This window comes from Excalfactoria chinensis, chromosome Z, assembly GCF_039878825.1.
Source record: "Excalfactoria chinensis isolate bCotChi1 chromosome Z, bCotChi1.hap2, whole genome shotgun sequence".
NCBI lineage: Eukaryota > Metazoa > Chordata > Aves > Galliformes > Phasianidae > Excalfactoria > Excalfactoria chinensis.
The window spans coordinates 18,446,052-18,469,279 of record NC_092857.1 but is presented as its reverse complement, the minus strand read 5'-3'; the positions used below and the strand labels follow the sequence as shown (position 1 = coordinate 18,469,279).

Below are 23,228 nucleotides of genomic sequence, written 5' to 3'. Positions count from 1 at the left end.
CCAGCTTTCAAGATTCCATGTTTCTATGCATTGTTTTTTTTTAAAACAAAATAAATGCTGTAAGCAAAGGAAATTGGAGAAAAAAGAGCTTTTATTGCAAGAAAAAAGTCATAGGCGACAACAATTAATGTTGAAAAATAAAATAAGATATTTCCTAGTAGAACTGATTAATCTTTAAAATCTGTCTTGTTTAATCTTTATTAATAATCTTGACTTAAAAGAATGTCATTGGCAAAGTTGGAATACTTAACCCCTGTAGAGGAGAATACTAACATTATACGGGAAGAAGCAGGTTCTACTAAATAGAGTCTAATCAATCAAGACCAAGAGTGAGTGACTGAAAACCAAAAACTGATGCAGAAGTGCAGGGAGAATTCTACTTGAATGAGTATGAAGTATAGAGCTTCTCTTGCCCATAGAAACCAAAAATATCCAGAAAAAGCAAGCAACTGTGCAACTACACTGAAGCTGGGAATGGAAAGCCAAGGATAAAAAAAAGAGTTCAGAAGGACTCTTACTGGGTGGAGAATGGGGAAAACAGGAATTTCATGATATTCCACAAAGAGAAATGCAAAGTCACATTCCTGAGGATTATTAATAACATGTACTTGTTGAGGGCAGACTGGCTCAAAAAGCAGTTTTGCAGTGAAAGACCTAAGGGTCATGGTGACCATCAGCATGACCAAGAGCAAGCAATGTGTCCTTGCAGCAAACGTATGTGGCAGCATCTTGAGCTGCATTAGGGAAAGTATAACTAAGCAGGTCAAGAGAGGTGATCTTGCCCCTTTACTCAGCTCTAGTGAAAACACATCTGAAAGGCTGTTTCCAGTTTTGGGTTCCCCATGACAAGTCTCAGCTAACCCTAAGCACAGAATTGACGTACTGGAGACAGACCAATGAAGGGCAGCAAAGAGGATAAAGAGACTGAAGCATTTTTATAAAAGGAGAGAGTGAAAGAACTGGAATTGTTTAGGCTGGAGAGAAGAAGGCACTCATGGATCTTACCAGTAAGTATAAATGTCTGAAAGAGGATGGAGTGGGTATCAAAGAAGACAGAACAAGACTCTTTCCCAGGCGTGCACAAAGAAAAGTCCAGAGGTAATGAACACGAACTGAAAATCAGGGAATTCTATTTTAATATAAGAAAATGCTTATTTACTATGGGGGAGAATACTGAACAAGAGAAGCTGTGGAGTCTCCATTCTTAGAGATAGCCAAAACCCACATAAATGTAACCTTTGGTGCCCTGCTTAAGGAGAGCCTTGCTCAAGACTGAGTATGTGATGTCTAGAGGTTCATTCTGACCTCAACTATTCTGTGATTCTAGGAAAATAGAGGGCAATGGTGGTGTAAGAAAAAATGTTTACAAGCTTACCATGGATACATTTGGCTCAGAATACAGGGATTCTGCACAAACCCTCCAACAGGAAAAACAGCTTGGAGATTAAATTTGTTAAAAGATGTGATGCAGTTTCTTACAATAGCTCGTAACAAGATCATTCCATTCAAAAAACACCTTCCAGCCTTAGCTTCCAAAAACAGGGGCTTTAGAGCATGAAGTACATAGCATCATTTTAGACATCTTGATCTAGTCACAGTCAATCTAAATCAAGAAGTTTCTTCCCCTAAAAATTTGCCAGCATTAGTACATATGTAGTTGCTCCATAATCCAGATAAAACTAGTTTCTTAACCACGCTTTAAACAGAGCTTATCTTAAAAATGTTCTAGTAGATGTTTTTAAACAAAATATTTTGAGCAGTGTATAAATACAGGTAGAGTTGGAAAGCGGCCCCTAACACTACAGCTTTGGCTGGTGAAACTGGAGACTATTGCTAAGGGCAGAACAGCCTGTCTGACTATACACAACATTACAGATGTGTATCTTAGTTCCTGTTCCAGAAATTAAAGCAAATCCAACTCAGATTAAATAGGCATGCTGTTAGTTTATCAGGCTTTCTTAGGGTTCCAGGTACAACTTTTCTCCAGGGATCTGTCTGCCTAAGGCTCAAGCTCAACATTGGCTTCCAGCATCTGTGTGGCCTCAAATCAGAGAGCTGTGTAGAAAGAGCAATATATGACAAAGCTGTGGTAAGTGGGTTCCTGTTTACTGTCACAGAGCTGCTCAGGCTGTCGCTCTCAGTCTCTGACTGAACTCTGTTGCAAGAATGACAACACATGGTCTTCTACCTTCCTGATTCTGAATGATCTTGACCTGCTTACTTGAGTTCTGACTGATCTTCAATCTGTCTCATTACTGTAAGCTTGCTTGGTGACCTGAACTGTTGACTGAACCTCAGTACTATCACCAAGCCTACTCTGCTCTTCTTTCTCATGTGTTGTGGCTCTGCATCCTTGCTGGCGAGGTCGTGATCCTTCCTGCCTCGATGTGGCTCTTGGTTTCTGGCTCACCTTCCCTTGCTAAGTAGCCTTCTTCCTGCCAAGCAGGATTATGAACCTTCAGAGGGTGAAAAAGAAATTTCTGACCTAATTCTGTGGGTAGAACTCTTAAAAAGGCATGCATACAAGAAGGATCATTTCCACCTTTAAAAATATATCTGATCTCTTCTACAAAGGCTTTCAGCTACTGAAGGAAAAGAGAGTCAGAGAGAGAGATTGAATCCACTGCTGCTGTATGCCTCAGAATGAAGAAACTGCTAGGGAGAATCCTACAAGGATTTTCCTGTAGGGATGAAACATCCTGACAGCAGTTTTCACTTATGATGGGAGCTCAAGAGTCTGACCTATGCTAGCTGAAACACCAAGCTGCTCCTCAAACAAATCAGATGCATCTTATTGTATCTGGTGATAACCTAATTTACACAGTTGTAGTTTTTTCTACTAACTGATGCTGAGCTATCTAGATTGACATGCATGTCATTAATGACTTGATTTAAATACACATTTATATGTTTGGAAAAACTGACCAGTGCAGTTATGATAAAGGAAGATCCAAGTGAGTGAGGTAGCACAGTTGCAAGGCTATTTCTGAGAATACAGTTTCCTACAATTTGAGAAAGGAAAGTGAAACACTTTTTTACTTGATCTGATAGCGATAGGACAAGAGGAAGTGGTTTTATACTAAAAGGAGAAAGATTTGTGTTAGACATTAGGAAGAAATTCTTAACTCAGAGAGTGGCAAGGTGCTGGATCAGGCTGCCCAGAGAAGCTGCGGATGCCCCATCCCTGGAGGTGGTCAAGGCCAGGCTGCATGGAGCTCTGGGCAGCCTCAGCTGGTGGGTGGCATCAGAACTAGATGGTCTTCAAGGTCCTTTCCAACCCAAACTGGCTTCTTTTTGGAGCTCCTTATGACAAAAAAGAAAGTTGGAATAGTTACCTGGTAATACCTCATTTATTTTTTAAGGTAAATGCCATCAAAGACCTATTGTGTGGTATTTCAAAAGCTCAGACCAGCCCTTCTGTTTCAAAAAAGGGTCAGTACTAAGACTTTATAGCTGTATGATTCTATGAGTCTGTAGAACTATGCATTCCATTAAGGCATCACTTGTAATGACAATAACCTCTTTCCATATGAGACAGAACAGAAGGCAGCCAGAAGTGCTGGCTGCCTTTCAGATACCAGTGGCCTGTACATATACTACTCCTGTAACCTGATACAGAAATGGGCACTATTTACTGGTAACGAAGATTTATACAGCTTCATTAATACACACAGAGCTCTCAATGTTTTATGAAGTGTTTCTAAACGCCCACAAAAAAACTGATGCTGTGATTTTTCAGACAGAAAACAGAAGCCAGGTAGCACACAGGAAAATACATATAAACATATAGTATATAGGTCTGGCTTCCCAAGGAGGAAGTAGGACGTAGATTATTTAAGAAAGCAATTCAGACGCACTGTTGTATATGCTATAGTGACACTGAAATATTACTTTTACAATGGATCAGCTGGAATCCTGGTAAAACAGAAATCAAAAATCACTGGAGCTGTGAAAGGGAAATTTCATTTAGGAAAATGTGGTTCACTTGAACCAGAATTTAGCAAGGACACTAAAACAGCTGTGAGAAATTCCTGGGCTATGTGATGACCACTTCAGAACAATTAAGTATTACTGAGTACAATTATCACTATTGTCAGTGTCAGGACCTCATTTTTATACCATGTGCAGAGCACAGTGACTCCAGTAAAGAGGTTCTTGCAGTCACTGTCCTTGGACATTTCCTCGATTCCAACAAGGAACAGTGTGACACTTAGAGAAGCAGTTGCAGCGCTCACTGAAGCAGTATCATTACTTCCTACTGTTGTTAGAATGAACCCTTAAAACACTAACTACGCTCAGCTCTTTTATGAGATCTCATAGATGAGGTGAAAGTATGGCTCTGGTTCTCTACTTCTTTTTAGTACATAAACGGTACCCCAAATTTCTTACCTTAGTATGTACATCCATTATGTCCCAAAAAGAACTTCACTTAAGACTTACAGGTCAGCCAGTTTCCTTTTCTCACCCATGGAAGTCACAAAACGGACATTCTGGAGTGGCAATTTCTTATCTACTAGAAACACCCATTTATAGAAAGTTTTTGTAATAGAAAAGAGGTTAATGCCACCAATAAAAGAACGAATATTTAGAATCAGATCCCCGCTCCACAAATTTGAAGAAGTTGTGTTTAGATCCATTACTTTCATATGGTTTTAGAAGATGCATAACTAAATATTAAATTCTGGCTTCCACAAAAAACAAGGAAATCCCGAATTTGAATACTAAAGGTGAAAGTTATAGCAGAATTGCTTATTTTCTTCAAAAATCTTCAAAATATTTTAAGAATGTGGATAAATACCAACGCCAATTTAAACACAAGGACATGGATTTGATTCTCGGAAAGGCATGCTGTTTAGTCTGTAATCCTCGCACTTCACTTCGACATTTAACTGAGGTGCTTGTATTAGGAACGTTATGCTCAACCCTCAGTGCCCTCTAGAGTCCGTGAAAGGAAACAGAATCACGGAAACACGGAATCACGGAACTGCAGGGATAGGAAAAGGCCTCTGGAGACCACCTAGACCAACCCTCTGCAAAAGCAGGTTCCCTGCAGCAGGTTGCAGAGGAAAGTGTCTAGGTGAGTTCTGGATATCCCTAGAGAAGGAGACTCCACAGCCTCTCCAGGCAGCTCCTCCCAGTGCTCTGTCACCCTCAAAGTGAACATGTTCCTCCATATGCTCATATGGAACTTCCTACATTCCAGCTTGTGCTCCTTTGACCTAGCACTGGGTACCTCTGCAGAGAGCCTTGTCCCATCCATTTGACTCCTTTAGGCATCTATAAGCACTGATATGATTCCTCCCTCGGCTTTCCCTTCTCCAGGCTTAACAGCTCCAGTTCTTTCAACCTTTTCTTATATGAGAGATATTCATCCCCTCATCATCTTTCTAGCCGTCTGTTGGACTCCTTCTAGGAGATCCTCATCTTTCTTGAGCTGTGGATTCCAGAACTGGACAGAGTGCTCCAGAAGTGGCCTCACCGGGGCAGAGAAGAGGGGGAGGATCACCTCCCTCAACCTGATAACCACACTCTTTTTAATGCACCCCAGAATCCCATTGGCCTTCTTGGTCACCAGGGCACACTGCTGGCTCATGGCCAACCTGTGGTCCATGAGGACACCCAGGTTCTTCTCTGCAGAGCTCCTTTCCAGCACATCAGCCTCTAACTTGTATTGACGTAGGCTGTTATTCCTCCCCAGGTGTAGGACACTACACTTGCTCTTGTTGAACTTCATAAGATTTCTCTCCACCCTACTCTTCAGACTGTCTAGGTTTTACTGAATGGCAGCACAGCATCACATCTTCTGCATCAGCCACTCTTTTCAGCTCTGTATAATCAGCAGACTTGCTGGAGATGCATTCTGTCCCTTCATCAAGGTCACTGATGAAGATGTTGAATAAGACCAGATCCAGTACTCCAGGGAGCTCTGCTGGCTACAGGCCTACAGCTAGACCCCATGCCACTGATCACAGACATCTGAGCTCTGCCAGTCAATCATTTCTCAGTCCTCCTTACCGTCCACTCATCTATCCCCCCCAAAAAAAAAGCTTTGCTGAATTCAAAGTACACATTTACTGCTCTCCCCATCATCTACCAGCCAGACATTCCACCATGGAAAGTTACCAGATTGGCCAAGCATGATTTGATTCACCAGTCCTGGTAACCTACCAATTGCTTGAATATAGACACAGATAGATGTGCACTTTTTTTTCTGATACCAAAGTGTGCACGCGCTGCTTAGCCCATATGTCATGCACTGCCCTACACATTTCTCACCATCACAAGCACACACTATCAGAACAGTTCATAAGGATGACTGGAGGAGAATTAAGCAGACCGAAAGCCACGAGTTTGACTTCTTTCATCCTGAACACTCTGGCCTTGCTGTGCTGAATGGCAACCAGACTGCAAACGCAGGGGGTTGCTCGTGCAGTTCACAGAATTGAGATGTACTGCAGATCCACTTAAACTTAAAACCCCAGTGTTTTTAAATACCAATTTGTAGCAGAGAAAGAATCCTTAATCCCCAGTGACACAAAGGATCTTTGTTGGCTCAAGTAAAGCTATGTAAAGCAGGCTGCTATTGGCTGGCTCATACTGCAGATGCATCACGCATGGTCAAAAATAAAAAGAAAACAAAGTGCCAATAAAGCTTTCACAGCCCTGAGATTTTACAAGATGAGGGAAAATGCAGTAGGTTTAATTTTCAGAACGCTTCTAAAATCACCACCGTGTCACGGCACAAATTTCCACCTGGCTCTTCCAGTAAGAGGAACATCCAGCAAGTGGGATACAGAGCATCCAGGAAATTACTGAGTACACATAAACGTTATTGGAGAATTCATGCTGTATGTAAGGGGGAAAAAAAAACAACCAGCTTCCAGGAGCCATTGTAACCTCCGAATTTACCACTGATAAAAGCATAGTTAGAAGTTACATTGTGTGAAACACTTAGCAGCTTCCTTATATAGAAGCATTCTGGATCACTGATGCATGTCAACACATCCAGTGAAGCAAATACTTTTACTCAACACTTGTCTTCACCACACACACTCAGCACACGCAGGCTTCTTCAGAGGCTGCTGGCACGGGAAATGCTTTGCTTTCATGCAAGTAACTCTCCCATTTCCTATGCCAGTATTACACTCTGAGCACATTTCTCTACATTGAGTCTAACTTTATTACTTGGGGATTCGCAGGTGGATTTTTAGAGCAACAACATCCCAATTCCTCCACCCGTTTCCCCTTTGAAAGTGTGACAAAGGACAGTGAAGCTCCTCCACTCCACCACACTGCCATGAAACTGCATTTACTCTAACTTCAATGCTGTACAGATACGTATAAAAACGTTAAAAAATAACTAGTGGTTGATGGTTCACAAAGTATCTGTGTGATACTTTGATGCTACATCTGCAGCTGCTGGCACTGAGGTCATGTAGTTACCGATGCACTTAATCCCCTCCTAACTGAGGCTCCCCCTTGTCCTGGATATCGGGAATGACCCCAAGTGAAACACTGGATCCTTCAGTACAAACCACCAAACCACGTGTGGCAAATCACGCTTTAGATGTTGTGACCTTACACCAGCGCATCCTTTCCCGCTCCTTCCAAAGGTCTCCAATTTTCTCACTTACAACTGAGCTACAGAATTAAAAAGTGCTTGGCTTAACGAGCACACCAGCACACAGACAGAAATTAACAGAAATGGTCACTTAAAGGTACCCTAGAAGAGGTGTTAAAGAAACGGCAGATTTACAAAGCAAGCAATCAGACGCCAAAACTACAGTGAACATCAACACACACTTCATGAGGTTTTGTAAAGCATTCCAGCGGAGCGCCGGCGGCCGTGCGGCTGTGCTGTAAGAACTCGGCCCTGTTTGGCTGCTAGGAGCACGCTCAGACCGCAGGCGGAGCCCTCCCCGCCGACCCTTTTCCTTTCACGGATCTCTCAATCAGTGATACCTGCGGCTTCTCTGCTGCTCCGCCGATGCGAGTGGCCGGCAGCTGCAGCAGCGGTTGACGTGAGCAGGACATGCAGGAAAGGTCACGTTATAAAGTCTTTTTTTTCTCAGGAAAGGACATTAAGAAAAAAACCTCCTTTTTGTTTCTTTCCCGACACAACAAATCAGGCGCTTTCCCTTCAGTCACAGAAAGGGACCCAACGCAGCGGGTCAGGGCTGACCCCACGGCTCGGGCTGCCCAGGGACACCCAGCCTGGCCTTGAGCAGCTTCTCTGGGCAGCTGTGTCAGTGCCCTGCTGCCCTCTGAGTAAAGAGCTTCTTCCTCACAGCTCACCCAAACCTCCTCTCTTTTCATTTAAAGCCATTCCCCCTTGTCCTCTCACTACCAGACCATGCAAAAAGCTGATCCCACTCCTGCCCATGAGCTCCTTGTATGTACTGAAAGGATAACAATACTAATACAACTCCTCTGCTCCAACAAGCTTAGGGAGTCAAGCAGGGGGCCATACCGGAGAGTTCTAAAGCCATGGACGTGACCGCACGCACAGGGGTAAACTTATCAGGAGCCGCCAGGCGGGCACTGCAGGCAGGTTCTGGGTAGCTGACCGTAGAAAGTAACGCATCGGGTACTGCTGCATTTAAAGCACGCCAGATTGGCAGACCTCTGCCAACAGTTCTCTACTTCGGCAAAGCCCGTTTTAATTTGCCTGGCCTTCTCTCCTTCGAGCAAAGCGTTCGCGGAAGGAAAGCACGCCTAGAAAACCAAAGCGCCGCTGCGCTGTTTGCTTTTATGCTGCAGGTCGGCAGCCCCGCACCGAGCCGGCAGCCCCGCCGCCCGAAGCAGCGGCTCCCACTACGCGGCCCTGCGCGCCCCGTCACTGCGTGCGCCGGCAGAGGGCGGAGCCGCCGGCAGCGCCGCTCTGGGCAGCCGCAGCGCGGGGCGGGGCGCCGGTCCGCTTCCTGCTTCCTGCTTCCTGCTTCCGCTCGGTAGCGCGGCGCGCCGCGGGGTAGCGGTACCGCGGGGCGGGGGGCTGGCCGGGGCAGGAGGCGCCGGCGGGAGGAAAGGCGAGAGGCGGCGCGGTTCTCCCCGCCCGCGATGCCGCCCCGCTGCCGCCGCCCGCTCCCCGGGCAGGGCTCCCCGAGTCGGGCGGCGCGCTGCCGGGGCCGGGCGGCGCCGGGCGCCTCTCCCTCACGGGCTGTGTGTTCTCTCCGCAGGGACCTCGGTGCCGCCCGTCCGTCGCTTGTCGCGCCCGCGGCGCCGCCCTCCCGTTGGTGCAGGTGAGATGTGGGGTGGGGGAGGGAGGAGGCCTTGGGGCATGGCCGGGCCGCGTGTCTGTGCCTGGCCGGCGGCCTCGGGCTGAGAACCCTCCGTAGTGAGACCCGAACCGTTATTCCCCGTTCTTGTTCTGAAAAAACGGTGCTTTTTCCTCTGCGTTTCAAGGTCTGCTGCAAAAAACGACTCGTTTTTTGTAAGCATCGTAAAGGTAGGGGCAGCTCTTCACTCTGCGGATGGGGCTGGGGGCGTGCAGTCTGGTGAAGGGGAGGCTCAGGGCAGTCCTTATTGCTCTACACCGCTGGAAAATTGTGTCGAGGTGGGGGTTCGGCCTCTTCTCCCATCTAACAGTGATAGGACGAGAGCTGGTGGCCTCCAGTTGCACCAGGTCGTGTATCAAGAAGAGTTTCTTAGAACAGTGAGGTATTGACACAGGTGCCCTGGGAGCTGTGAAGTCACTTCACTCCTTGGAGGTGATCAGGAGCTGTGTAGATGCGGCAGTGAGGGACGTGCTCAGTAGGCATCGTGATGATCTTACTATTTTTTCCAGCCTTTATGATTCTGTCATTTATATTATAGCTGTGTACTATGCAATGCTCAACTCCTAGAAAAAACAAACCCACAAGTAATGAAAAACAGCGGTAAAACAGTAGTGTGAGTGTGGGTGGGCACTTCAGGTTTTCTGAATACTCAGACTTCTTTCTTTTTCTACAGTGTTTCCCCCATAAGAAAGCGGCTGAAATGTTTGACGTGAAGGCCTGGGCTGTGTACATTGTGGAATGGGCTGCCAAGGACCCCTATGGCTTCCTCACTACAGTGATCCTGGTCCTGACGCCCCTGTTCATAATCAGCGCAGCGCTTTCGTGGAAGCTTGCGAAAATGATTGAGACCAGGGAGCGAGAGCAGAAGAAGAAACGGAAACGCCAGGAGAACATTGTAAAGGCCAAACGAGCAAAGAAGGATTAAGTGGGCAAGAAAGGCCTTCCTTGGGCAGAGAATTCACTTTATTAATGAAGCACTGCTGTACATTTTCTGTTGTAACCATCCTTTGATACTTGATGCTGTTGTTTCTTGAATTATGAAATCTTAACTTCTCGAGAGTATTTTTTTCTGCTGAAATCATCTGTGTTAGAAGTTACCCCGGTGACAGTCACTTTCATCTCCTGCTTTTGTTTCTGTGCAGACTGCTTCTCTAAATTTGCATGTTGTATTTAAAAATGAAATAGTTGGGAGCATTAGGGGCGTATCTTTTTCCTTAGCTGAGCTGTGACTCAAAAAGAGTCAAATTATGGGGATAATGTAAATGACTCCTTAATGCTATGACCTTTGGTTTCATAGTGTAGCTCACCCTTCTCCATTGCAGCAGTAGTTCATGTTGTGCTTACATGTATTTGCAGTTCCTGGCTAAACTGGATTACAGGTTCTGGTACACTTGCAGCAGAGCTGTGGAGCATCTGGCTTCTGAGCTTCTTGTTTGCTGTTGTGTTTTACTGATACACTTTCAAGGCATGCAGTGCCTATGGCTGTGCAGTTCATTCACTGCATGCCCATCAGGTCTGCAGCAGCTCAGCTGGTTGGGCTTGTCTGCACCATGAACCAAGTTGACTTCTCTTGTTTCCTCTACAGTGCACCCATCAGCAGTCTTCAAATTCAGCCCAAACTCTATGAAACTGATTGCTTGTCGTCAGTATGTTCATTTGTCCGAGGCTACTCGTGTTCTGCAGAGTATGCTGTTGGTTTTCCCTAATTATCGCCTGAATGTCCATCTTTAACTTGTTTGTCTGCAAAAGCATTTTTGCCTCAAAGAATAGCCATAAGTGGGATCAGATGAAAGGCCCAGGTGGCCTCAAGTTTTGTCTTTTGTGACCTGTAGCCATGGGAGACTACCCAAGTAGGATATGCACGCTGGTGACAGGAGTTCTTCCTACTTGCTAGCCCTCCAGCTACCTGCACTTTAGGACTTTCTGAGTGTAGGTGGTATCATTTTGCTCCGACACCCCTTGAAGATCTGCTGCACTCCAGGTTACAAAACGCTGGCGTAGCAGAAAAAGTCCAAGTGAGGTTTCTGTTGTAAATATGCCAAAATTTTTTAACCTTAATTCCAATTCATCTTTTTCTAACAAATGATTAATTTTTCACAGCCTGACTTTTATCAGCCTAATTCTGAAGAGTCTGTGGAAGTCATCAGGTTTTCAGACTTGGCATATTTCTAAATGGCAGCATGGAGCTGTGCTTTCTATCATCTAGTCCATCATACGGTTAAAAGTAAAATCTTAAGATAATGTCCCATTCAGCAGAGACCTAAGGAGCTGGCTGATAGCAGCAGGATAAGGGGGAAGGTTTACTGAAATGACTTGAAGTAAATATGAAGTACTTACCTGCAACCAGTTACCTGGTGACCATCTTTCAGTTCTGTTGGTCAGAATAGCAAGCATTGTTGGAATGATGTTTTGACACTTCATGCTACATGAGATTAAATCACTACTCTTGGAAATGTTGTCAGATGTGTATGTATTCCACCTTTGATACCTAGACAGTTTAAGATGCATACCTACATGGTTTAAAATAAATTTGATACTTTTTCAAAATATACTTTTAAAAAAAATGGTGTGACTTTTAATTTGACTTTAAAGTTCTCAAACATTTCTAAGCATGTAAAAATTAGTTTTTGGGGTAGATAACAGGAATAATCTCCCAGAACCACTTAGGTATTTTTTATTGGCCTTACTCAGCGATTACAACTTCTATTAAAATAGTGATAAACAGTTTAATTTGGACTGAATCTGTCCCATGCCACATTTACTGTTGGTAGCAACTCAAACGTTATTCAAATACTTCAATTCCTTTATTAAAATCACAAGAACGTCTGAAATTACTGCAGTATCACAGTGATTCCTGCTAGTGAAATGAACTTTTCTGTCCAACTATCAGAAGCTTGAAACCAGCATGCTGGTACAGCCACGGGAAATAACAGGAATTAAGAACTAATTTTAACACCCGTGTTTGAGAATATAATGTATGTGCACTAATTAACTGAAGTCTACTACATCAAAAACAATGTTAAAGGCGAACCCATCTTCAAGAAAAAAAGCAATTTAGATTCATTTGAGAAAATTACCTAGAATACTTACCTTCAATGATTTAATGAACAACAGGAAAGAAAAGCCTGAAAATGAACTTCCTCAGCAACACATTTTGTTTTCCACTGAATTCAAACGTTTTGTAGTAGTTTGGCACAATTAAGCCTCTCTAAACAATTTTGCAAAAATAAGTGAAACTTGGATTGAATACCACTTTATTGCACACTCACTATATATAACACCTGTTTATGTTGCCTATTAAAGCATTTATCCAACGGCAATAACTGTACATTAAAACTGGTTATTTCTTTTCACTACTGCCACTTCCTGGAGGCATCCAGGAACCCGGCTGAAAGGTACTTGCAGTGCTTGTTGGGTCTTGGGATGGCTCTTTCTTTCCATAGTAGGGAGCTGATGCGTGGCCTTTAACCTGAGTATGAACTGGTTCAGCAACAAGTCCCTCCTTGTATTCCTTGCTCTGAAGGAGCTTATCCTTTTCCAACACATCTTTGACTTTCTGTTTCATTTCTTGTCTGTAATTCTCATTCTTAAGAATCTCCTAAAGACAAATTAGAAAGATAATTACATAAAACAGAATGAAATTCAATGCATGACGCTGGAAAGGAACATTTTAAATGGCCACTGCTTTTCTAAATTTTATTATCCAAGCTTTCAAGTGTGTAGATAAAATAAAACTAAACAAAATTTATTGTTTTTCTACAATCAATTTCAAGTTCTAAGATCAACCAAGTTCAAGTTCTAAGATCATCCATTGCCACCTACCAACTTCAGCCCCAGTGCTAATGTGTTGATTTGTTGAAGCAAAACTATACAGCGAAGTCCCAGTCTCACTATTCTGTTATATCAAAAAGGGAAAGTAATTCACCAGTCCTCAACAAATGCTCTGAAAATAAATTACCCTTAACACTGTCTCCTATGTAGGACCTACTACTAAATAGCCATTTATCATTGGTGTTTCTTTCTGTAACTCACTAGGCCTATGACTTAAGGTACCTGTCACAGGCGCAGTTTTGGGAAACACAGATGAACAACTGTCTCCTAGTATATAAGCCCAGACCAAAGCCAAAAAGGAGTAAAATAACTTTAAGGAATTAGGACAGACCTGAAATTACAGAGATGAGACTAGTAACTCAGGAGAAAAACAAATCAACCAATTCTATACTAGCATAAAGAAAACAAAGACATGGAACTGCCTGAGGTAAACCCTGCCCCAGTGATCCAGAAGACAGCTCTGCATGGCCAACACACCTTCAGCTGTTGACTTCTTGGCCAACCAAGGCCAACTGGGCATTGCAGGGTGGATACCAGGTGCACCAGTACTTAGGCTGGCTGTATGTTAACTCTACCTATCTACCTGGCACATTAGCTAAAATAAACGCAGTGCCTTCATAAACACTGTAAAATTGCACCTACAGCCCTTGCACAGGTAAAAGAAATCCAGATTAAAGTGATGTAGTGGAGAAGCTTATCTCCTCACTTTGATCAGCTGAAGCCACTACCCTATCTGATACGTGACCCTACTGCAGAGCCAAAAAAGCTTCCATGATATGTTCAGAGAAGGCTTGTACAACTTGCTGTTTCAACATTATAGAACTGTACGAAAGCATGGTTGGGTACAGGTTAAAGCTGGAAATCCACTAATAAAGCTGACCCTGTGAACTGCAATTTGGCTGATTGAACTTGAAGCAAGTGTAATTACTGGCCCATCCACAAGAATAACAGAAAAATACAGGTGCTTCAGGGATACAAAGAACTCCCAAAGTAAACACAAAGAAAACAGCCATGGAAAATACAGATGTTTGTCTTTTATCTCTTACCATACGCTTCCATACAGAAGGCTGATTTGTACATTCTGCCAACAAACCTTGCCTATGCTCTTGTTATGGCAGATAGCTGAGAGGAATATCAGAAAACAGCAGAAATGTGAAACGAATTTTTATACTTTGAATTCAAAGGCAATTTAATTGTAACCGATGCCATTTAATAAGGAAGCTTAGAACTGTGATATAGGGAGAAAAACTCTGTACAGCTTTCTACAAGTTGCAAGTATGGTAAAGCTAGGGAGAAAACAGACCAGTGCATTTCCTTCTCCAGCTTTTAGGAACTGCATTAAACTGTATGACACTGAAAAAAGTTGAGAGAGAAAGTATAAGCAACATTTAAAACCACAGAATCACAGAATCATTAAGGCTGGGAAAGAGTTCTAAGATCACTCACTGCAACCATCCACCTACCACCAATGTTGCCCACTAAGCCATGCTCCTTAGTACCTCACCTCCAGGTTTCTCGAACACCTTCAGGGATGGTGACTCCTCCACCACCCTGGCCAACTCACTCCAGCTCCTGACCACTCTTTTGTAAAGAAATATTTCCTAATACCCAGCCTGAAACTCCCCCGGCACAACTTAAGGCTATTCTTCTCATTCTGTCACTAGTTACGAAGGAGAAGAGGCCAATCCCCTTGGCACAACCTCCCTTCAGGTAGTTGTAGAGAGCTATAAGGTCTTCACTGAGCCTCTTCCAGAGTAAACAATCCCAGCTCCCTCAGACACTCCTCACAGGCTCATGTTCAGATTAGCAATGACCAACACCCTCTCCACAGTCTTCCATCCACTCTGCCCAAGCCTGTAGCACTGCCTGGGGTTGTCATGACAGAAGTGCCGGATCCAGCATTTGGTCTTGATGAAGCTCATACAACTGGCCTCAGCCCAGTTCAGATCCTTCTAAAGGGCTTTTGTTCCCCCCAGCAGATCAACACTTTTTCCCAGCTTGGTGTAATCTGCAAAGCTACTGAGGGTACACTCAATCCCCTCATTCATAAAGACATTAAACAGAGTGGGCGCCAATACTAGCCCCTTGGGAACACTCATGACTAGTCACCAGCTGGATGTAACTCCATTCACCACCACTCTCTGGGCCTGGCCATCCATTCTGTCCTTTACCCAGCAACTAAGTCATAGTTTGCCTGCCTCATGATGGCTTCCAGCTTCTTCTGTTGATTACCCATGCTGTGTGTCTTGGTGTAGATGCAATTCAACTGAGCTATCTGTCTCAGTCCCAGTCTCTGTCTCAGCACTGTTCCTGCAGGCTCATCTCTAGTGACCCTCATTTTATTCCCTTCCTCCTTCATAAGGTGGAGGAACATATGAACATATGTATTAGATACCTATATGGCAGTATTTATAGAAACCTTATTACAGACAAATGAAAAATCAATATTTTTCTTAGTCCTTAACATATCTACAAGATTTTCTTGAAGAAATTATTATTATTATTATTAAGGGAATACCAAAGTAGACCTACATGGAGTTTTAAACAGCTGTTCTTCATGCAGAAACCAATTTCTTCCACGTATTCTGATGTCTTACTAGCAGTAAAAGCTACATGAACAAAGAAAAAAAAACAAAGACTGCTCATGGAAGGAGTGCAGTCCAGGACATGTGGCTAGCTCCCAAGTGCACTGCTGTAGGAGAGACCATACCATGTTTCATGCCGCTGGCATGTGACCTTGCTCTGTCTGTTTCAGCTGTTACATCTCAGTGAGCTAATGAGGGATCTTCAGCAATATACACTTCTCATGAAAACTCTTGCAAGCTGTATTTTTGCTCAGCTTAACTCACTTAACTCCAGCAGATGAGATGTACTGCTAATTATTCTCTGCTATTTGGAAATTACGATCCCTAGTGAGGAGAAAAATTCAGAAAACTGACTCCACCAAGAGGACCTTCAGTGGCTATTGGGCTGTACACAGAAAACCTGCTTTGTAGACTGAATGTTTGAAGTGGACCATTCTTTCACTCTTACTGGATCTCATATTGCTCTTGCTTTACCCCTTCTGAATGAAAAAAGAGCCTTACAGAATGAATAAAATTAGTTTACCTTGGTAGGAAAACACTACAAATACAAACGGGGTTTCTCTTTAATTGCTTATTCCCACACCTGGGGTCTCACTCTGTAGTTATCAGTCCTTGCACAGTAGCTCTTGCAGGCAAATGCCTCTACTCCACCCTTTCAGTGCTGCACCCTGAACTCCACAATCTGAGGAACTCCTCCTCCCCTTCCTGTTCCTGCCTGTATTGCTCTAAGTCTTTGAGTTGTCAATAGGTTATAGTGCTATTTGCCTCCTGTAAGCCATTTTCAATCTGAAAGCAAAGGACAATGCTGACTTCCGAGCAGCTGTCTCTAAGGATGCAGGTGGTCAGACACACAGTACCAATGTGATAATATACAGAGGATTTTTTTTTTTTTTAAAGGCTACTTTAACAGACTGTTACCAGCTTGGTTTTGTTCTATTCAGATGATTTTCTAAAGACACTACACCCAGACCCACAGATACAAGGGCTTAATGTATTACTAATTTTAAGCAAAGATGTCACAGTTCATTTCAGATGGGTTTGTGTATTGAGTAAATGAAAAATAGCTTATGTTGTTTTAGAATTTGTTCCAACTTTCTAAGTTATCTTAATGATATACTTTGATTTCATTCGATTTCATTAGGGTTAGCTTGCTACTATTTGGTGCTAGAACTGAGAAATATCTGGACAGATTAATGCCATCCAAACTAAAGAGAAACCAGAGAACATTCACATTTTAGTGCCTAGTTCAAATATTTTGTTTAATCACAAGTGAACTCTAATTCTGACCTCTTAAAAACACATATCTAAAGGTAGCAGGAATACTTCTTAGAATAAAAACTTTAAAAACAACAAGCTGAAAGGAAGAAATCTGTTTCGAAACATTGGTACTCAAAAGGTTGAATGTGAGACAACTCAAAGTATCAGAAATTTTCTTTATTGACAAAATAATCAGAAGTCCAGCAAAGCGCTAGCTGTTATGTCAAATCATTCATTTTGCACTACTGACAAACAGGGTCACAAAACTCCCTTTTCCAGTTTCACAAGGTAAATAGGCAAGATGAGATAACAGGCTGTTACATCATATTTCAAGACCAGGAGGCTTGACTTCCCTCACTGCTGGGAAGCACTGCATGTTCTGACGTGGAGCATGTCTTGCTAACTCAACAACTGAGCATAAGCACAGCAGGACCAGGCTGGGAATAGCAAATGATGTGGTCAATGGAGGGCTGTGTCAGTGTATGGCAGACACAGAAGAGCAGTTTGAACTAGGAAAGCTTATCTTTATTGTTAAAATACTGATTTAAATCAAACACTGAACCAGGTGACAGGTAATTTTTTATAGAATGTACTTGCTAAATATCTGTGTTTAATCAACAACCAGCATTTGTCAAATCGATCTAGGATTTGCTTTATTTAGCTGTTTTGTTTTTTGCTTTGTTTCCTCAAATCTTTGTCCAGTTGCAATATTAAGCTACGGGCTACGTTCCGTACATCTGATATTATATTTTTTAGAAGGATATACCCCATGTAATTCAAAAGTAAACTGATCCAAATTTTCTCTGTTGGATACATCACAATTTATTACATCTTTCATTGTCTAGGCTTCGCAGAATGGCTTTTTTGACCTTTGAATGTATATCACATAAACTATCCAAATTACTGATTTTAATCAGTGAACAGCACAGAAGTTGCATTCCACAATCACTCACTGTGTGTTAGATCAATATACTATTTACCAAGATATGTACAATCATGCTTTACAAAGAATCCTAGATTTAGTTTTAAATGCAGTTCAGTAGACGCTCCTGATTTACTTTTATAACATAATCCAGATTTCTGAACAAAATCGAACACTTGTCCAAGACAGCTAAAACTGTACAGAAGCAGCAAAAATCACAAACTAGCCCAGAATAAAGGGCAGCATACAGCCTTGGTGCCTACAAAGCAAAGCTGTAGCTGAAGTCTCAGTTTTGTCCCTGCTTTCCCCTTGCTTTATATATGGTGTAATCTGTACCAGCCCTTGTCTTGGTACACTTTACTTCTCTGTCCTAGCCCATTCAGCTGTGCTGACAGTGAGCTGGAAGAGAGTGCCAATGCCCCATGCAGTCCCACCCACACAGACAGCAGCAAATTGTCAGCAGCTCCCTCTCTCCATTACTTTGGATATGCAGCACAGGGAAAGAGAAAGTAAAGAGACCTTGATCCCTCAGTCTCCCATGAAGGCTGGTGCTCACCTCTGTTTCAGACTTGATGACAAAGTAGATGAGAGGAAAAAGTCTAAAAGATAACAGCTGCTTCAGTCTCTTTGTCACAGTGACTTCTCCGAACGCTCTTTTTTATTCAGACTCTTGTAGCTCAGTTCCGTATTGTCAAGTTTTAACGCCCTCTCAAACTGAGTAATAATCCTTCCTGAAAAGATGCACAATTTACTATGCAAAATGCTATTCAGTTTTTCAGTAGGTACTCATGTGCCAGTCGTGGACTATCACAGTGGCAGGTCCAGAGAAGAACTCCATGTCAGTTTCCCTAGCATTGTCACAAGAAGTTTCTCTGGTACTTCAAGATTGTCTGTAGGTTCTCTCCTGTCCTCATTCTATCAGAAAGTCAGAAGCACAGCTGAGTTACTCAGGTACCCCCAAGACATTATCAGAAATAGTGCACAGCCACAAGGTTTGTTACAGGGAAAAAAAAAAAAGGGTTTACATTTCCAAATGCATTAAATTAACTGAAAAACGTTTGTGTTTCAGTTTAATAGAACCTGCCAATCTGATGTCCACTGAGATAAGAAATATTAAGCTTGTAAGTCACGAATAAAAAAAGCTTAAAAAATACATTAGATACTGGATATTTTTAAGGTTTGCTGCATCCTTAAAAATGTGCCCCTTAGTTCCTTAACTCCAGGCTTTGAAGCTGAGGATTCAATGTGTTTGAATTGATTCAATTCAGTACAAGATATCTAAGCTAATTTTAATGATATTACTCTCACTACCTATATTAGGAAGGACTTGGCTATGTGTTAAATAGAATTGATCATATAAAGATGAGTGACAAAGAGCACCTCTCTATCAAGATAGGCACCAAAAATGAAGCTTATACTAAGTATCTTACGCATTCAGCATCTCAGGATCTGCACCAACATAAGCTACCACTTATTTAATTACCCTTTTAATATCTCAAACTTTAAATAAATGGCCAATAATGAGTGCAAGAGATGTAGAATTCTTGTGAATGTCATGAAAACTGCTCTATCAACGAAGTCTTAAGAAGTTCTTGACAGCAGAACTTTGCTTGGAATTCATGAAGGTACATAAAAAGCCAGATCACTCTAACTGGTAATAGACTGTTCAACATCTCTTAAATGTGGGGAGTTCCAGTTTGGTGAATGGAACAGCAACAGGAGACCAAAAAAGTGTCCTCAGGAGAAGGATTTCCCCCTTACCTTTCAGGAGCATTTTTTTTTCCTTTGCAACTGAAACTTGAAAAATATGAAACACTAAGATTCCGTGTTTTATGCCAGAAGTGAAATCTATAGTCAGAAGAAAAAATGGTGTCATGAGTTTGCCATGCTGACCAATGTAAAAAAGGACAACTCACAGTCACCCTCACTTCAGCGACTGACATATGTATGATTCTGAACCACATCTCCTTGGCCTACAAATTTCACTGGTTCCCAGGAGGTGGTCACCGGTGCTGACGATGCTGCGATACAGCAAGATGTGTTCAGCTGATCTGTGAAGCTTTGCTATATTTCCCAAGTTTTATCATAGATCTCATCAGGAGATCTAATAGTCTGAGCATTTTGACAACCTCTATCACCCACAGCTGAGAGCTGATTAAAAGACAAATAAGTAAGGAAAAAAAAAATCCAAAAACCAACCCACCACAAAATACTACATGGGGATAGTAAGCAAATAGATCACAGAAGTGGAACAGGAATTTTAATGAAGCTTAACATAAAGCTCAAGATACAATATAAATTAAAAAAAAAAAAAAAAAAAAAAAAAAAAAAAAAAAAAGGAGCAGGCTAAAAGAAAAGACAATTATAAAAAAAAAGCGAATTGTAATGTTGTTCTGCGGTGTTACAACATGACGTTGAGAGTAAAATGTCATTCAGGCACAAAACAGAAACAGTCTAGTCCCAAGAGAAATATGTAAAAGAACAACATTTTTTATACATAGATTCAAAAAGAAACACGGTTAAAAATATTCCCTGGTTCCACAGCTGCCAAACAGCAGTTTAACATATCAGCATTACTGTCAAAACGGGAATACAATACACAACAGCTGCCCACAAATTTTGTGTACCTAAAGCACTAAAGCCAACCAGTTCTACACACCAGACCAAACTGTATTTCGTATGTGCTTCGCCAGTACCTTCACAATTACGTTGTGATAAAATAGTCTCAAATCAAGGTAGGAAAGAAGAACATGCATGTCACCCCACACTAATACAGAAAAAAAAAAAAAATAGGCTTATCACATTTATAAAGTGATTGCAAATTTTTAGCAAGAATTTTTAACGTATGTATACTTAAACTAGCTTCCCTTATGCAGGACAAAAACAAACCCAAACATACCCAAAACAATCCAACTCAAGAGATTTTTTGAAAGAAAAGGTAACTGCTATTCAAACTGTGGGCATCATATTTCTGCTCTGATAAAGTCGATGCACTGTCCTGCAGGTAAAATACCTAACTGCTAAATAGTTTTCAGATCATGAAACTGAAGGGATAAGCAGTTCTGTTAACTCTGTAACACTACTCCCAGTAGTCTTTCAACCTCTGTTGATAGTTTTTTTTCTGGAAGGTAATATTCCGAACATTACTGATCCACAGCTTTCACCTGTAGAGACTCCCTTTGGGAACATAATCAACAGTCCTGGTGCCAGAAGGAGCTTTATTATACAAATTCTAAAACCAGGGCTGCCCATGTTCTCTGGAGTAGGTTCATCTCAGCACGATTACAACAGTTTGTCTCTTGGAAATGGCAGCATAAAAGGCATGAAACACCTCATGCCTTCAAGTATCACATGATGTTACACTTTCAACAACAAAACTTTTATGAATATAGCATATATGGGACATGGCTACTTAAAAGAGCAGTCTAAGCTTTGATGGAATGCTTACTGAGGTTTCCCTTCTGCACAAAAATTTAGCTTGAGGAGGGAGGGAAAAAAAGTCTGTGGGTTTTCTTTTTAGGAGTATGAATTCCTTTCTGAGGATAAATTTAACATTTTCTTCCATTTGTGCATGTAGTATAGCCCTATGCAACCTCAAAGGCAAAGGGTGAAAAAAGGCACGAACAGTTGAAAAGCTGTAAGTTGCATGGGATCTGTGGCTTGTAAGCATCATATGAAAAGCTCATCCTAATGTACAGGTAGGCAGAACAACATTTCACAGTCTGTGCATTTCAGAAGACCCAAGTGACTGATTCTTTGGTCAGAGCATGCCAGCACAGCTTCAATGAATTCAAAGCAATTATTTCTATTGATGAAAGTCAAGTTTACATCCCTCTGGCTGTCAGTTTGAATCTTCTGTAGTAACCCAGGCTCTATGTACTTAATCATTCCTAGCAGACATTTAGCAACTTAAAATGCAAGTCCAGGGCAAGAAGTGGAAATGTGTGCATATGTATGCATATACAGATCAGAAGCTGAATTCACTCTACAAAGTCATTAGCCTTAAAGGATAGGATATTTTGCTTCTTTACATAGATTGCAAAATCACAGAATCACAGGATGACCCGGGTTGGAATGGCCACCAAACTTCCACGTTTACCAGATCAGGTTGCCCAGGGCCCCATCCAACCTGGCCTTGAACACCTCCAGGGACGGGGCATCCACAACCCTCGTGGGCAGCCTGTTCCAGGACCTAACCACTCTCCTAGTAAAGAACTTCCCCCTAACATCCAACCTAAATCTACCCTCTTTCAACTTAAAACCATTTCCCCTAGTCCTGGTATTATTGGCCCTTTCAAAGAGTTTACTCCCCTCCTGTTTATAGGTTCCCTTCAGGTACTGAAAGGCTGTAGTGAGCTCACCCCGCAGCCTTCCTTTCTCCAGGCTGAACAAGCCCAGCTCCCTCAGCCTGTCTTTGTAAGGAAGGTGCTCCAGCCCCCTGATCATCTTTGTAGCCCTCCTCTGGACCCTTTCCAACAGCTCCATGTCCTTCTTGTACTGAGGGCTCCACACCTGGACACAGTACTCCAGATGGGGCCTCACAAGAGCAGAGTAAAGAGGGAGAATCACTTCCCTATCCCTGCTTACCACCCCTCTCCTGATGGAGCCCAGGATCCCATTTGCCTTCCAAGCTGCAAGAGCGCACTGCTGGCTCATGTTAAGTTTCTCATCCATCAGGACCCCCAGGTCCTTCTCTGCGGAGCTGCTCTCAAGGATCACTCCTCCCAGTCTGTACAGGTGCCTGGGGTTCTTCCGGCCCAAGTGCAAAACCTTGCACTTTGCTGTGTTGAACCTCATTAGATTCACCTGAGCCCACCTTTCAAGTCTGTCAAGGTCCCTCTGAATGGCATCCCTTCCTTCATGTCAACCGCACCACTTATCTCGGTGACATCAGCAAACTTGATGAGGGTGCACTCGATTCCATCATCAGTCATTGATAAAGATGTTAAAGAACACCGATCCCAAGACAGACCCTTGGGGGACACTGCTCATTACCGGCCTCCACCTGGACATAGAGCCATTGACCACCACCCTCTCCGGCCTTTCAACCAATGTCTTATCCATCGAGTCGTCCACCCATCAAATCCACATCCCTCCAATTTGGAGATGAGGATGTGGTGGGGGACCATGTCAAAAGCCTTCTTTGTTCCACTAGAAACCACCACATGGCTGCAACTCCCCCATCTCAGTACTATACAATGCTAATGCAATCTGTTTGCTTGTACTGATAAAAATGCTAGCAACTGGAACTGAATGCTGCATTTCAATGTTGGCTACCTTGAAAAAAAGTTTGTACTAATACACAGAGGACTTGCCCTAAAAATTCACAGCAGTAATTTGAGAATTGATCTAATTAAA

General features: G+C 42.6%; 2 protein-coding genes across 5 annotated transcripts in view; one reads left to right on the top strand and one right to left on the bottom strand.

Annotated features, from left to right (window-relative positions):
* The first annotated feature begins 8,898 nt into the window (after positions 1 to 8,898).
* SMIM15 (small integral membrane protein 15) lies at positions 8,899 to 12,627 on the top strand. Of its 4 annotated transcripts, none has more exons than XM_072359351.1 (3): positions 8,899 to 8,948; positions 9,177 to 9,239; positions 9,949 to 12,627. In XM_072359351.1, the coding sequence occupies exon 3, from the start codon at positions 9,976 to 9,978 to the stop codon at positions 10,198 to 10,200; it is 225 nt and encodes a 74-aa protein (XP_072215452.1). In that variant the 5' UTR covers positions 8,899 to 8,948; positions 9,177 to 9,239; positions 9,949 to 9,975; the 3' UTR covers positions 10,201 to 12,627. The 4 variants fall into 4 exon arrangements, with proteins under 4 accessions (XP_072215452.1, XP_072215454.1, XP_072215455.1 ...); XM_072359353.1 differs by having other exon boundaries at positions 8,938 to 8,974; positions 9,949 to 11,826; XM_072359354.1 differs by having other exon boundaries at positions 8,941 to 8,968; positions 9,949 to 11,826.
* Positions 12,615 to 23,228, bottom strand: part of NDUFAF2 (NADH:ubiquinone oxidoreductase complex assembly factor 2) — a 34,073-nt gene continuing 23,459 nt past the window's right edge. The window contains exon 4 of the mRNA XM_072359350.1: positions 12,615 to 12,873. Within this exon, the coding sequence (XP_072215451.1) occupies positions 12,616 to 12,873 (258 nt within the window). The 3' untranslated portion in view covers position 12,615. The remainder of the gene's footprint in view (positions 12,874 to 23,228) is intronic.